Source organism: Theropithecus gelada, chromosome 20 (assembly GCF_003255815.1).
Source record: "Theropithecus gelada isolate Dixy chromosome 20, Tgel_1.0, whole genome shotgun sequence".
Taxonomy (NCBI): Eukaryota; Metazoa; Chordata; class Mammalia; order Primates; family Cercopithecidae; genus Theropithecus; species Theropithecus gelada.
Window position 1 is genome coordinate 53,940,965 of NC_037688.1, and position 17,171 is coordinate 53,958,135.

Genomic DNA, 17,171 nt, shown 5'->3' on the forward strand with positions numbered 1-17,171 from the left:
GGAAGGGGAACATCACACACCGGGGCCTATCATGGGGAGGGGGGAGGGGGGAGGGATTGCATTGGGAGTTATACCTGATGTAAATGACGAGTTGATGGGTGCAGCACACCAACATGGCACAAGTATACATATGTAACAAACCTGCACGTTATGCACATGTACCCTACAACTTAAAGTATAATAATAATAAATAAATTTTAAAAAAAAACAAACAAATATTCAGTTTAAAACTCAAACTTTGAGATTTTTGTAGTTTTTAGTTGGTTCATTTTGAAAATTTAATATGTTGATGGAAGTTTTAAATTATCATCATTATTTTACAAAATGATGGAGGAGGAGCTAAAAATCCTTGTTAGTTAAGAGAATTATGAAGGGTCAAAAAACTTCCTCATTAGGACACAAGGAAAAAGGATGGCCTGCTAAATCATGCAAAAATGCTTTTTGGTACCTTGGATTAGTCATATAATAGCTATAGCGAGAAATAGATACCATGAACAGACCAATAACAAGCAGAGAGATTGAATCAGAAAGAGCCCAGGACCAGAAGGTTTCACAGCTGCATTTTTAACAGACATTCAAAGAATTGGTACCAATGCTATTGATGCTATTCCAAAAGACGGAGAAAGAGGGAATCTTCCCTAAATCATTCTATAAAGCCGGTGTCACACTAATACCAAAAACAGAAAAGGACATAACAAAAAAAGAAAACTACAGAACAATATCCCTGATGAACATAGAAGCAAAAATCCTCAACAAAATACTAGCTAACCAAATCCAACAGTACATCAAAAAGATAATACATCACGATCAAGTCGGTTTCATCCCAAGGACGCAGGAATGGTTTAACATATGCAAGTCAATAAATGTGACATATCACATAAACAGAATTAAAGACAAAAACTATGTGATCATCTCAATAAATGCAGAACAAGCATTTGATAAAATCCCTTTATGATAAAAATAAAGCTTTCAGTAAATTAGACATACAGGGGACTTATCCCAAAATAATAAAAGCCATATCTGACAAACCCACAGCCAATTTCAGATTGAAGGGGGAAAAGTTGAAAGCATTCCCCCTAAGAACTGGAACAAGACAAGGATGCCCACTTTCAGCACTTCTATTCGACACAGTACTGAAAGTCCCAGCCAAACCAATCAGGCAAGAGAAAGAAACAAAGGGGTCCAAACTGGAAAAGAGGAAGTCAAACTAGAGCTGTTTGTCAATTATATGATCATTTACCTAGAAAATCCTAAAGGCTCATCCAAAAGATTCCTAGATCTGATAAACAATTTCAGTAGTCTCAGGTTACAAAATCAATGTATGCAAATCAGTAGCACTGTTGTACACCACCACCAACAAAGCTGAGAATCAAATCAAGAACTCAATCTCTTTTATAACAGCTACAAAAATAAAATAAAATACCTAGGAATATAGTTAACCAAGAAGATGAAGCTCCATACAAGGAAAACTACAAAACACAGCTGAAATAAATTATAGATGACACAGACAAATAGACACATGCTCATGGATAGGAAGAATCAATATTGTGAAAATGACCATACTGCCCAATCTACAGATTCAACGCAATTCCCATCAAAATACCAACATCATTTTTCACATAACTAGAATAAAACAATCCTAAAACTCATATGGAACAAAAAAAGAACCCAAATAGCTAAAGCAATACGAAGCAAAAAGAACAAATCTGGAGGCATCACAGTACCAGACTTCAAATTATACTACAAGGTTATAGTTACCAAAACAGCATAGTACCGGTATAAAACTAGGCACTTAGACCCATGGAACAAAATAAAGAACCCAGAAATAAAGCCAAATACTTTCAGCCAACTGATCTTTTACAAAGCATACAAAAACAAATTGGGAAAAGGACACCCTATTCAGTAAATGTTGCTGGGAAAACAGGCAAATCACATGTAGAAGAATGAAACTGGATCCCCTTCTCTCAACTTATACAAAAATCAACTCAAGATGGATCAAAGACTGAAATCTAAGACTTGAAACCATAACAATTCTAGAAGATAACATTGGAAAAACTCTTCTGAACATTGGTCTAGGCAAATAATTCATGACTAAGACCCCAAAAGCAAATGCAACAAAACCAAAAATAAATAAATGGGACCTAATTAAACTAAAAAGCTTCTGCACAGCAAAGAAATAATCATCAGAGTAAACAGACAACTCACAGAATGCAAGAAAATATTTGCCAACTACGCATCTGATAAAGGACTACTATCCAGAATCTATAAAAAGCTCAAACAAATCAGCGAGGAAAAACAAATAATCCCATCAAAAAGTGGGCAAAGGATATGAATAGACAATTCTCAAAAGAAGATATACAAATGGCCAACAAACATATGAAAACAATGCTCAACATCACTAATCATCAAGGAAATGCAAATTAAAACTACAATGAAATACCACCTTACTCCTGCAAGAATGGCCACAACTAAAAAGTCAAAAAACAATAGATCTGGCATGGATGTGGTGAAAAGGGGACACTTTTACACTGCCAGTGGGAATGTAAATTAGCACAACCTCTATGGAAAACAGTAAGGAGATTCCTTAAAGAACTAATAGTAGATCTACCATTTGATTCAGTAATCCCACTACTGGGTATCTACCCAAAGGAAAAGAAGTCATTATATGAAAAAGATACATGAACATGCATGTTTATAGCAGCACAATTCACAACTGCAAAGATACGGAACCAACCAACCTGTGGTACCCATCGACCAATGAGTGGATAAAGAAAACATTTTTTATATATATACACACACACATATACACACACACACACACACACACACCATGGAGTACTACTCAGCCATAAAAAGGAACGAAATAATGTATTTTGCAGCAACTTGGATGGAACTGGAGGCCATTATTGAAGTAACTCAGGAATGGAAAACTAAATACATGTTTTCATTTAAAAATGGGAGCTAAGCTATAAGGATGCAAAGACAAGAGTGATACAATGGACTTTGAGGACTTGGAGAAGGGGAGTCTGGGAGGAGGTAAGAGACAAAAGACTATATATTTGGTACAGTGTACACTGCTTTGATGGCAGGTGCACTAAAATCTCAGAATTCACCACTATAGGATTCATCCATGTAACCAAAAAACACTTGTACTCCAAAAAGCTACTGATTTTTTTTAAATCATATAATAACTATAGTTCACTCAGTACTTGCTTAAATTTTAGATAATAACTATAGTCCATTCAGTACTTGCTTAAATTTTAGAAAAGCTATATAAATTACTGGTATATAACTTGAAGATTGCTCTGGCTAGGCGCAGTGGCTCACATCTATAATCCTAACACTCTGAGAGGCCGAGGCAGGAGGATGGCTTAAGACCAGAAGACCAGGCTGGCCAACATAGTGAGACTTCATCTCTACAAAAAATTGAAAAATTAGCCAAGCGTGGGGGTGCACACCTATATTCTCAACTACTTGGGTCGCTGAGAAGGGAGAATTGCTTGAGCCCGGGTGTCATGGCTGCAGTGAGCTGTGATCTCGTCACTGCACTCCAGCCTGGGCAACAGAGGGAGACCCTGTCTCAAAAAAATAAAAAGAAAGCGACAGAGACAGAGAGAGAGAGAGAGAGAGAGAGAGAAAGGATTGTTCTTCCTTAAGAAAGAGAGAGAAAGAGAAAAAGAAAGAAAAGATTGTTCTTCCTTAAGAAAGAGATAGAAAGAGAGAAAGAAAAGATTGTTCTTCCTTTAAGAAAGAAAGAAAAGAAGAAAGGAAAGGAGAAAAGAAAGAAAAGAAAAGATTGTTCTTCCTTTGGCTAATTAAGTAATGCCCTCACAGCATTAGATTGCATGGTGCACTTACTGGATAAACTCAATAGCGCCTCTAGTTGGGTTGATTGAGGATGTCTGAAAAGTGCTCACAGAGCCCAATGCCTGCTATTGCACAACAGATGAACATTTTCCTTTCTACACTGAGAATTTTCTTCTGTTTTTAGTGTGGTTTATTTTTGGCTCAGAAATAGTTGCTATGATGAAAATATTCCTTTGTTAGAAAAGACAGTAGCTACAACATCGTTTTGAAAGAACCATGAGCATGAGCTATTTTTAAAAGCCATAAGAAGTGGTTTGTTTATTTGTCAGGGTTAATTCTTGATTATGTTAACACTGTTTTATGATAAGGTGACTTTTTTAGATTCAAGTCAAAGAGGTTCTCTATTTTTATCATTACAGATCACAGTCACGACCTAGTGAGTTCTGCATACTGACTCATGTACTGAAACCTTAAATAAGTTAGCAAGAAAAGCAATAGTTTTCTGAAGCCATGATATGGGTGATGCACAGTTCATACTCGGATTATAATAAAGCTCTTCATAATTGTGAATTATAGAACACTACTTTTTATAAAACCATATTTTTAGGGATATTTAGGAGTGATAGAGAACTGGTAAATTAGTAAAATAAGTTTTACTGGATTTTTGTATATAATCATCTCTAGTACTCTGGAAATTGAGGATTCATTATGCTGTGATCAACTTCAAATACTTTTTAGTTCCAAATATATGAGTTAATAAAACTTGCTTTTACGAGTATGTGCCAAATTGGGCAACATCAATGGATTTTCTAAAACGAATGTAAGTGTCTTTCATGTAATGTTATTTGACTCTAATAAAATGCAGGATTTTGTATATATAAATGACAAAGTTATAGTACTTAAAATAGTATGGTACTAGCATAAAGATAGACATAGAGACCAATGGAACAGAATAGAGAGCCCAGAAATAAACCCATCCATAAGGGTCCAACTGATTCTCCAAAATAATACCAAGAATACACAATGGGTAAAAGATATTCTCTTAGATAAGTGGTACTGGGAAACTGGATATACGAATGCAAGATAATGCAACTTGACTCTTATATCATACACAAAAATCAATTAAAAATGAATTAAAGACTTCAATGAAAATGTAAAACGTCTAGAATAAAACTCAGAGGAGAAGCTGTAAAGATGGGGGTTTGAGCAATGAGTTTATGGCTATGATACCAAAAGTACAGGCAACAAAAATAACCAAATCTGACTGCATCAAACCAAGTGTGACTTCTACAGAGCAAAGGCAACAATAAGCAAAGTAAAATATAACCTACAGAATGGGAGAGAGTATTTGCAAACTATGTATCTGATAAGGGGTTAATCTCCAAAATACATAGTGAACTCATACAACTCAATAGCAAAATATCTAATAACTTTTTTTTTAAGACACGATCTCCCTCTGTCTCCCAGGCTGCAGTGCAGTGGCACAATCTCGGCTCACTGCAACCTCCGCCTCCTGGGTTCAAGTGATTCTGCTGCCTCAGCCTTCCGAGTAGCTGGGATTACAGGCCACCACAGCCCAGCTAATTTTTGTATTTTTAGTGGAGATGAGGTTTCACCATGTTGGCCAGGCTGGTCTCAAACTCCTGACCTCAGGTGATCCGCCTGCCTCGGCTTCCCAAAGTGCTGGGATTACAGGCATAAGCCACCGCGCCTGGCCTTAATAACTTGATTTAAAAATAGACTTAAGGGCTTGAAGAGACATTTTTTTCAGACACAAAAATGCCCAATAGATACGTGAAAAGATGCTCAACATCACTAATCATCAGGGAAATGCAAATCAAAGCCACAATGAAATATCACTTGCACACCTGCTAGCCTGGCTATTGTCAAAAAAATAAAAGACAAGTGTTAGTAAATACATGGAAAAATTGGAACCTTTGCACACTGTTGGTGAGAATGCAAAATAGTGCAGTCCCTAGGGAAAACAGTATGTAAGTTCCTCAAAAAATTAGAAATAGAACTACCATATGATTTAACAATCTTCCTTCTGGTTATTTATCCAAAGGAATTGGGATTATGATCTCAAAGAGATATGAACATGCCCATGTTCACTGCAGCACTATTCACAATAGCCAGGATGTGAAAACAACCTAAATGACTATCAACAGATGAGGGATTTTTTCCTCCCCTCTCTATCAGGAAATGACGGATTTTTTTAATGTGGTATATACATACAGTAGGATACTATTCAGCGTTAAAAAAGAAAGACATCAGCCTGGGCAACATAGGAAGACCCCATCTCTACAAAAAATAAAAATAAATTAGACAGACAGAGTGGCATGGGCCCACAGTCCCAGCTACTCAGGAGACTGAGGTGGGAGGGTCGCTTGAGCCCAGGAGGTTGAGGCTTCAGGGAGCCATGTTTGCACTGCTGCACTCCAACCTGCATGACAGAACAAGACTTTGTCTCAAAAAAAAAAAAAAAAAAAAAGAAGAAGGAGGAGGAGAAGAAAAAGAAGAAAGATATTCTTTCATTTGTGACAACATGGATGAACCTGGAGGACATTATTCTAAGTGAAATAAGCCAGTCACAGAAGGATAAATATGGCATGGTTTCACTTATATGAGTTATCTAAAATAGGCAAACTGGCCGGGTGCAGTGGTTCACGCCTGTAATCCCAACACTTTGGGAGGCCAAGGCAGGTGGATCACTTGAGCCCAGGAGCTCAAGACCAGCCTGGACAACATGGCAAAACCCAGTCTCTACAAAATATACAAAAACTAGCCAGGCATGGTGGTGTATGCTTATAATCCCAGCTACTCGGGAGGCTGAGACAGAAGAATCGCTTGAACCCAGGAGGTAGAGGTTGCAGTGAGCCGAGATGGTGCCACTGCACTCCAACCTGGGCGACAGAGTGAAACTTCATCTCAAAAAATAAAAAAATAAGATAACCAAACTCATTGAAGCAAAGAATATAATGGTGGCTGCCAGGGGCTGGAGAACAATGAGGAGTTGCTAATCAATGGGTATACATTTTCAGCATGCAAGATGAAGTTCAAGAGATCTGCTGTACAACATTGCACCAATAGATGACAGTATTACATTGTGCATTTTAAAATCTGTTAAGATTTTAAATAAAAAAAATGTTTAAACATAAAGAAAGAAAAACGTGAGGCTGGTAAAAACCCAGAGACCAGAGGCCAGAAGACTAGACGGTCTCAGGTGGCTGTGGTGGGAAAGAGGATGACACAGGGAAGATGGAACCAGACCGTAAGGGTCCCTCTAGACAGTGAGCTCCACCTGGCAAGAGACAGAAAGCCAACTTACAGAGGAAAACAGTTGTCAGGGCCAGAATATAGGGTGACAAGTCATCAGAATGGGCTCCATGCTTTGCAAGACTCAGTGCAAAAAAATGTAGGACCCCTTGTTGAAAAATTATTAAGAATTGAAGATGGCAACAGCAGAGCATGAAGCCAAGCACAGGGCCCTTCTGAAAGAGCGGCACGTGTGACTGCACAACTCCACATCTGTGAAGTGTGCAATACTGTAAGGTGGCCAACCTCATAGGTTTCCCAGGATGTGGGATTTCAGTGCTAAATCTGGGACAGAGCTAGGCAAACGAGAGCTCTTGGTCACCTTACCAGGACCGAGATTCAGAAGAAAGGAATGCCTGCATCCCAATACTGCTAGCTTGCCATGTGCCATCGCTGGGCCTTGCTCTACTCATCTACAAAGTGGGAGTGATGAGGCTATCATGTATCTCCTATTGCTGTAGAAATAATCAATCTGGAGCTAAGAGTCTTTGAGATTTTTGTGAAGTGTGTGTGTGTGTGTGTGTGTGTGTGCGCGCCTGCACGTGCAAGTCTGACTCTGTCACTCCGGCTGCTGGAGTACAGTGATGTGACCAGGGCTCACTGCAGCCTCAACCTCCCAGGCTTAAGCAATCCTCCGGCCTCAGCCTCCAGAGTAGCTGGGACCATGGGTGTGTGCTACCACACCTGGCTAATTCTTTTTCTTTTTTTTTTTTGGAGAGATGGGTTCTCACTATATTGCCCTGACTGGTCTTGAACTCCTGGGCTTAAACAATCCTCCCAACTTAGCCTTCCAAAGTGATGGGATTACAGGCATGAGCCACCAGGACCAGTCACATGTTATTATTTTTGAAGGTTCTGAAAGGAGCACTGTGAGAACTTATCTAGCAGCTGTGGGCACACTGAATTAGAAGGAGAAAGATCAACAAAGAGGCTACTGTCATGACAAGGACAGTGATCAGGTCTCACCTGGCTATGGGAGGGGCTGATGCCAAATCCTGAGGTTCCATGAAACAGGTAAACAGCACCCTGGTTGTCCTCCTCTCCTGGGGCCCCAATGGCCACATCCGTCAGCTTGTCTCCATTCACGTCCCCCAGCACTGTTAGGGCTGCCCCAAAGCGGCCCCAGGGTTGGCCCTGCTCCCCGTAGAGAACAGCATCACACTGCCACCGACCCCTCTGCTAAACACAAACACTATCAGGCCCAAACTCAGGCGACCCCGCCACCCACACCGGGCCCCACCCAGCCCAGGTCCCATCACCACTCACCGCCCTGGGCAAGGGGCACACAGACACCTGGCCCCCTCGGGTCTGCTCATAGTAATAGGGGGCCCCGATGAGGACAAGGTCAGTGCTGCCGTTGCTGTCCACATCCACGGAGCAGAGGGAGGCCCCAAAGTAGGCGCCGATCTGAAAGAGACAGGGCCATAATCACACACCTCTTCCCACCTAAAGCAGATGCGGGGGTTTTCTCTCTGTGAAGAAAAGTTATGTCTGCTTGAGAATCCCTCTGGAGAAGATGTGATCTTCTATATGGTTCATGATAAATTATCATTTGAATGTGCTACCAGCTAAAGGAACCTATATAATAAGCCTGGCAGAGTGGTTTCTGCCTGTAATCCCAGCTACTCAGGAGGCTGAAGTGGGAGGATCCCTTGAGCCAAGGAGTTTAAGGCTGTAGTGAGCTTTGTCACCATTGCACTCCAGCCTGGGCAACAGAGCAAGACCCCAACCTCTAAGTGTGTGTGTATATATATGTATACACATATATATATATGTTTTTAATAATTTAAAAGATAAAGAATAATTTAAAAGATAAAAACATATATATATATGTTTTTAATAATTTAAAAGATAAAGAATAAAAAAGCCTATAGTAGAGTCAATGAGCAGTGCGTGAGGATTTACCCCAGATGGTATTCCTGGGAGAGTATTAAGGCAGCAAAGAAGGATTTGGGTTGGAAAATACAGATAGAAAATTCTGGAAGAGCAGACAGAATACCACCCTTTCAATATATTAGGAATCTTAGGGGGGGTAAAAAGTCAAAGTTGGCACTCTAATAAGGCTAATAACTGGCTTAGATTAAAAATAACTATTGCTACCCAGGAATATTTGTTGTGATATTAAGAAATGCTGTTTACCTACAAGTAAAAAGATGTTTCGAATATCTTCAAGGTCAATATGTAGAATTCATCCATAAGATTCACCTATTTAATCACCCATTCATTCATTCATTCATTCATTCACCAAATGTGTTTCTTATTGCTAAGCACACAGCTGGGTAATAGAGAAACAGCGCCTTCCAGGGCCTGAGCTCAGTGCAGCCAGGTGGAGGGGAGGAGAGTAATCGATGGATTAACAGGGAGATGTGTACAGCAATTTCAAACTGGGACAAGTTCTAGGAAGGGAATGTGCAGGGGACATCATGCCACGGCTCTGCAAAGTGATTTCTGCCTCATACACCATTGAGGGATGATTCATTGATAATTCAATACAGGCATTTAAGCTTTATCCTAAAGTCAACAGAATTTTTATTGTTTTTTAGGTCAGATTTATTGGGGAAGAGTTTACATACAATAAAATTCAGGCTTTTAGTACATAGTTTTATGAGTTTTGACAAACATACAAAGTCATATAACTGGCCGGATGCCTCCCAGCACTTTGAGAGGCCAGTGGGTGGATCACCTGAGGTCAGGAGTTTGAGACCAGCCTGGAAATCATGGTGAAACCCCATCTCTACTAAAAATACAAAAATTAGCTGGGCATGGTGACTGTAATCCAGCTACTTGGGAGGCTGAGGCAGGAGAATTGCTTGAACCCAGGAGGTGAAGGTTGCACTCCAGCCTGGGCAACAGAGCAAGACTCTGTCTCAAAAACAATAAAGTCATATAACCAACACCACAGTCAAAACAGAAAATAGCTTCTTCATCCCCAAAATATTCCCTTCTGCCCCATCATAGTCGATCTCTCCCCTCCAACTACCAACATCTGGCAACCACTCAACTGTTTTCTGCTCTTATTGGCTTTTCTGGAATGTCATATGAATAGAATTATATTGTATGTGGCCTTTTTAATTTGGCTTCTTTCACCTACAATAATGCATTTAAGATTCATCTGTGTTGTCGCATGTATTAGTAATTTGCTCTCTTTTATTGCTGATTAGTATTCCCATTGTATAGGTGTGCCACAGTTGGTTTATCCATTTCTTAGTTGAAGGGCATGTTGGTTTTTTCTAAGGGTTGATTATTAATAGAGCGACCAGAAACGTTTGCATACAGGTTTTCATGTGGACATCTGTTTTCATTTCTCTTAAGTAAAGGCTTAGGAGGCTGGGCGCAGTGGCTCACACCGGTAATCCCAGCACTTTGGGAGGCTGATCACGAGGTCAGGAGATCAAGACCATCCAGGCTAATACAGTGAAACTCTGTCTCTACCAAATATAGAAAAATTAGCCAGGCATGGTGGCGGGCACCTGTAGTCCCAGCTACTTGGAAGGCTGAGGCAGGAGAATGGCGTGAACCCAGGAGGCGGAGCTTGCAGTGAGCCAAGATCATGCCACTGCACTCCAGCCTGGGCAACAGAGTGAGACTCTGTCTCAAAAAAAAAAAAAAAAAAATCCTTAGGAGGGAAGTTGCTGGTATAATAACCATACGTTAAACTTTTAAAGAAATTGCTTATTTTGAATTAATTTTTATACGGCGTGAGGTATCAATAGAAGTTTATTTTTATTTTTTTACTATGAATGTCCAATTGTTCGAGAACCGTTTGGTGAAAAACTCTTAAACTATCTTTGCAACTTTATTGCAAATTAATTGATAAAGTGTGACATTAATGTAAAATGTGTGGGGAGGAGAAGTTAAAGGGTCGAGTTTTTGTATGTGGTCAAAGTTGTTATTAGCTTGGCATAGACTGTTATAACTAAAAGATGTTTTATGTAAGCCTCATGGTATCCACAAAGAAAAAAAAAAACTGTGGTAGATACACCAAACATAGAAAAAGGAATCAAAACATATTAACAACAAAAAAAATCAAATCACAAAGGAAGACAGCAAGAGAGGAAGGAAGAATGGAACAAAGGAACTACAAAGAAGTCAGAAAACAATAAACAAAATAGCAATAATAGTCCCTTACCTGCCAATCATTAATTTATATGTAAATGGATTAGATTCTCCAGTCAAAAGACATAGAGTGGCTGAATGGATTTTGTAAAATCCAACTATATGCTGCCTATAAGAAACTCAATTCAGATTTAAGATCACACGTAGGCTGAAAGTGGAAGGATGGCAAAAGATATTCCATGCAAATGATAACCAAGGGAGATCAGGGAGAACTATGCTTATATCAGAAAAAATAGACCTTTCCTTAAAACTGCCACAAGAGACAAAGAAAGTCATCATATAATGATAAATAAGTCAATTAATCAAAAGAATATAACAATTGTGAAGCTATATGTACTCAACATCATGGCACCTAAATACATAAAGCTAATATTACCAGAACTGAAGGGAGAAGTAGGCAGCAATACAATAATAGTATTATCATTATTATATTCTAATAATAGTAGGGAACTTCAATATCCCACTTTCAACAATAGTTCAGAGAGACAGAAAATCAATAAGGAAACAACAGACTTGGACAATACTATAGACCAGATAGATATAACAGACATTTACAGAACATTCCATTCAGTAGCAGCAGAATACAGTCTTTTCAAGCACATGTGGAACATTTTCTAAGTAGATCATATGTTAGGCCACAAAACAAGTCTTAAGAAATTCAAGATTTAAATCATATCAAGTATTGGCCAGGCACAGTGGCTCACACCTATAATCCTAGCACTCTGGGAGGCCAAGGTGGACAGATCACCTGAGGTCAGGTGGTCAAGGCCAGCCTGACCAATATGGTGAAACCCCGTCTCTACTAAAAACACAAAAATTAGCCAAGCTTGGTGGCGGCCACCTGTAATTCCAGCTATTCAGGAGGCTGAGGCAGGAGAATTGCTTGAACCTGGGAGGTGGAGGTTGCAGTGAGCCAAGATTTTGCCACTACACCTGGGTGACAGAGCAAGACTCTATCAAAAATAAATTAAAAAAAAAATAGATAAACAAATCATATCAAGTATTTTTTCTGACCCAATGGTTATGACACTAGAAATCAACAAGAGGAAAATTTTTAAAGTCAAAAATAGGTGAAAATTAAACAACACATTGCTGAACAACCAGTGGGTCAAAGAAGAAATCAAAAGAGAAATCAAGAAATATCTTAAGAAAAATGATGATGAAAACACAACATACCAAAACTTATTGGATGCAGAAGAAGCAGATTTAAGAGGGAAGTTCATAGAGTTAAACACCTACATTAAAAATCACCTAAATATTGATTGATCATTTCTGGTGGTATGGAAATTTTTTGTTTTATTCTTATAACATGTTTGTGTTTTCTGATTTCTACATGATGTTGCATTCCATTTATAATAAAAATAAAAAACACAATTTCACTTTAATTTTGATAGGAAGGAAAGAAGGAAGGAAGGAAGGAAGGAAGGAAACAACTTAACTTTACACATCAAGGAAATAGGAAAAGAAAAAAAAACTAAACTCAAAGTCAGCATAAGAAATAAATGATACAGATCAAACCAGAAATAAATCAAATAGCGGCTAGAAAAATAATAGAAAATGTCAATAAAACTGAGAGTTACTTTTTTATTTATTTTTTATAAAGGTGGAGTCTCACTATGTTGCCCTGGCTGGTCTCAAACTCCTGGGTTCAAGCGATCCCCTCACCTCAGCCTCCAAAGTGCTGGGATTACAGCTGTCAGCCACCACACCTAGCCAGAGTTGCTTTTTTAAAAAGATAAATGAAATTGACAAACCTTTAGCTAAACTAAAGAAAAAAAAAAAAACTCAAGTAAGTAAAATCAGAAATGAAAGAGGAGGCGTTACAAAGGATCATGAGAGATAACTATGAACAATTTAATACCAAAAAATTAGATAAACTGGAAGAAATGGATAAAATTCTAGAAAAATACAACCTACCAGGACTGAGTCAAGAAGAAATTTAAAAATCTGAAAAGACCAGTAATAAGTGAAGACATTGAACCAGTAATCAAAAACCTCCCAACAAAGAAAAGCCCAGGACCTGATGCTTCATAGGTGAATGCAAACATTTAAAGAATTAATGTTGCCAGGCGCAGTGGCTCATGCCTGTAATCCTAGCACTTTGGGAGGCCAGGGTGGGTGGATAACTTAAGGTCAGGAGTTCAAGATCAGCCTGGCCAACATGGTGAAACCTTGTCTCTACTAAAAATACAAAAATTAATCGGGCATGGTGGTGAGCACCTGTAATACCAGTTACTTGGGAGGCTGAGGCAGGAGAATCACTTGAACCCAGGAGGCAGAGGTTGCAGTAAGCCGAGATTGTGCCATTGCACTCCAGCCTGGGCTACAAGAGCAAAACTCCATCTCAAAAAAAAAAAAAAAAAATGAATTAATGTCAATCCTTTTCAAACTCACGTAAAAAAAATTGAAGAGCAAGGAACACTTCCAAATTTATTTTATGAGTCCAGCATTACCCTGATACCAAAGCCAGACAAAAATTCTACAAGACGTAATTATAGGTCAATATCCCTGATGAACATAAACGGACAAATCTTCAACAAAATACTAGCAAACTGAATTTGATAGCACATTAAAAAGATAATAACTAGCCAGGCGCGGTAGCTCACGCCTGTAATCCCAGCACTTTGGGAGGGTGAGATGAGCGGATCACGAGGTCAGGAGATCAAGACCATCCTGGCTAACACAGTGAAACCCCGTCTCTACTAAAAATACAAAAAAAAAAAAAAAAAAAAAAATTAGTCGGACATGGTGGTGGGCGCCTGTAGTCCCAGTTACTCAAGAGGCTGAGGCAGGAGAATTGCGTGAACCCAGGAGGTGGAGCTTGCAGTGAGCCGAGATCACACCACTGCACTCCAGCCTGGGCGACAGAGCGAGACTCTGTTAAAAAAAGATAATAACCATGATCAAGTGTGATTGATCCCTGGGATGCAAGATGCAAGGATGATTCCACATATGCAAATCAATTAATGTGATATATCACATTAACAGAATGAAGGACTAAAACCACATGATCATCTCAATATACACACACCAAAAAAAAAAGCATTCGACAAAATTCAACATTCTTTTATGATACAAACTCTCAATAAGTTCGCTACAGAAGGAATGTACCTCAATATGATAAAGGCCATATATGACAAGCCCACAACAAATATCATACTCAATGGTGAAAAATTGAAAGTTTTACCACTAAAATGAGGAAAAAGGCAAGGATGCCTACTCTCACTACTTCTATGTAACACAGTACTGGAAGTCCTGGTCACAGCAATTAGGCAAGAAAAATAAATGAAAGAGACCCAAATCAAATATAAAAAAGGAAATTTATCTCTGTTAACACTTAAAATGATATACATATAAATATATATGTGTGTGTGTGTGTGTGTGTGTGTGTGTATATATATATATATATATAAAAACCCTAAAGACTCCACCAAAAAAGAACTACTAGAACTAATGAATAAATTCAGTAAAGTTACAGGTTACAAAATCAATGTCAAAAATCAATAGTGCTTCTATACACTAACAATGAACTGTCTGAAAAAGAAATCAAGAAACAATCTCATTTACAATAGCATCAAAAAAAATACCTAAGAGTAAATTTAACCAGAGAGGTGAAAAACATGTACACTGAAACTATAAAACATTGATGAAGGAAGTTAAACAAGACAAAAATAAATGGAAAGATATCTTATGTTCATGGATTGGAGTATTAATGCAATATTCTGATTCAGTACAATCCGTATCAAAATCCCAATGGCATTTTTTTACAAAAATAGAAAAAAAATTAAAATTTATATAGAACCACAAAAGACCCCAAATACCCAAAGCAATCCTCAGGAAAAAAATACTGGAGGCATCACAATTCCTGATCTCAAAACATACTGTGTCAAGAAAGCTCTAGTAATCATAACAGCAAGGTGGTGGCATAAAAACACACACATCAACCAACGGAACAGAACAGGGAGGCTAGAAATAAAACTATGCATTTATGGTCAATTGATCCTCAATAATGATGCCAAGAATATGCAAAGGAGAAAGGACAGTCTCTTCAACAAATGGTGTGGGGAGAACTGGATATTCATATTCAAAAGGATTAAACTAGATCTTTATCCCAAACCATATACAAAATCAACTCAAAATGGATTAAAGACTTAAACACAAGACCTGAAACTACAAAACTACTAGAAGAAAACAAAGGGAAAAGCTTCTTGACCATCAAGCTTTTGAGCAATGACATTTTGGATATGACCCCAAAAGCACAGGCAACAAAAGCAAACCAGACAAATGGGGTAGCATCAAACTAAAAAGTGTCAGCTTAACAAAAAAAGAAAATTTCAGGCCAATATTCTTGATGAACACTAATGCAAAAATCCTCAACACAATACCTGCAAACCAAATCCAGCAGCACATCAAAAATCTAATCCACTGTGATCAGGTAGGCTTCATCCCCGGGGTGCAAAGTTGGTTCAACATATGCAAATCAATAAATATGATTCATCACATAAACAGAACTAAAGACAAAAACCACATGATTATCTCAATAGATGAAGAAAAGGCTTTAATAAAATTCAACACCCCTTTATGTTAAAAATTCTCAATAAACCAGGTGTTGAAGAAACATACCTCAAAATAATAAGAACCATCTACAACAAACCCACAGCCAATATCATACTGGATGGACAAAAGCATTCCCCTTGAAAGCCATCACAAAACAAAGATGCCTTTGCTCACTAGTCCTATTCAACATAGTATTGGAAGTTCTAGCCAGAGCAATCAGGCAAGAGAAAGAAAAAAGGGCATACAAATAGGAAGAAAGGGAGTCAAACTATCCCTGTTTGCAGACAACATGATTCTATATTTAGAAAACCCCATAGTCTTGGCCCAGGAGCTCCATCAGCTGACAAATAGCTTCAACAAAGTTTCAGGATACAAAATCGATGTACAACAATCACTAGCACTCCTATACACCAACAAGAGCTGAGAGCCAAATCAGGAAGGCAATCCTATTCACGGTTACCCAAAAAAGAATAAAATAACTAGGAATACAGCTAACCAGGGAGGTGAAAGATCTGTACAGTGAGAGTTACAAAACACTGTTCAAAGAAATCAGAGATGACACCAAAAAAATGGTAAAACATCTCATGCTGATGGATAGGAAGAATCAATATCATTAAAATGGACACACTTCCCAAAGCAATTTATAGATTCAGTGCTATTACTATTAAGCTACCAATGACATTCTTCACAGAACCAGGAAAAACTATTTTAAAATTCATATGGAATCAAAAAAGAACCTGAATAGCCAAGGCAATCCTAAGTAAAAAGAACACAGAAGGAGGCATAACATTACCTGACTTCAAACTATACTATAGGGCTACAGTAACCAAAACAGCATGGTACTGGTACAAAAACAGGCCCATAGACCAATGGAACAGAATAGAGAGCCCAGAAATAAGGCCATACACCTATGACCATCTGATCTTTGCCAAAAATAAGCAATGGGGAAAACACTTCCTATTCAACAAATGGTGCTAGGATAACTGGCTAGCCATATGCAGAAGACTGAAGCTGGACCCCTTCCTTACACCATATACAAAAATAAACTCAAGATAGACTAAAGACTTAAATGTAAAACCCAAAACTATAAGAACCCTGGAAGACAACCTAGGCAATACCATCCTAGACACAGGAATAGGAAAAGATTTCCTGACAAAGACACCAAAAGCAATCTCAACAAAAGCAAAAATTGACAAATGGGATCTAATTAAATATAAGAGCTTCTGCACAGCAAAAGAAACTATCAACAAAGTAAACAGACAACCTACAGAATGAGAGAAAATATTCACAAACTATGCATCCAACAAAGGTCTAAAATCCAGCATCTAGAGGGAACTTAAACAAATTTACAAGAGAAAAACAACTCCATTAAAACG

The 17,171-nt window shown here is 38.3% G+C and overlaps 1 protein-coding gene across 2 annotated transcripts in view; it reads right to left on the reverse strand.

The window, feature by feature from the left end:
- ITGAM (integrin subunit alpha M) overlaps nucleotides 1-17,171 on the reverse strand; it is a 79,745-nt gene that overhangs the window by 22,238 nt on the left and 40,336 nt on the right. The window contains exons 13-14 of one of the 2 annotated variants that reach the window (XM_025370380.1): nucleotides 8,389-8,529; nucleotides 8,089-8,298 (exon numbers count right to left, since the gene is read on the reverse strand). In XM_025370380.1, coding sequence (XP_025226165.1) covers nucleotides 8,089-8,298; nucleotides 8,389-8,529 — 351 coding nt within the window. Of the gene's footprint in view, nucleotides 1-8,088; nucleotides 8,302-8,388; nucleotides 8,530-17,171 lie in introns of both variants that reach the window. The other variant, XM_025370379.1, reaches the window with a different exon arrangement.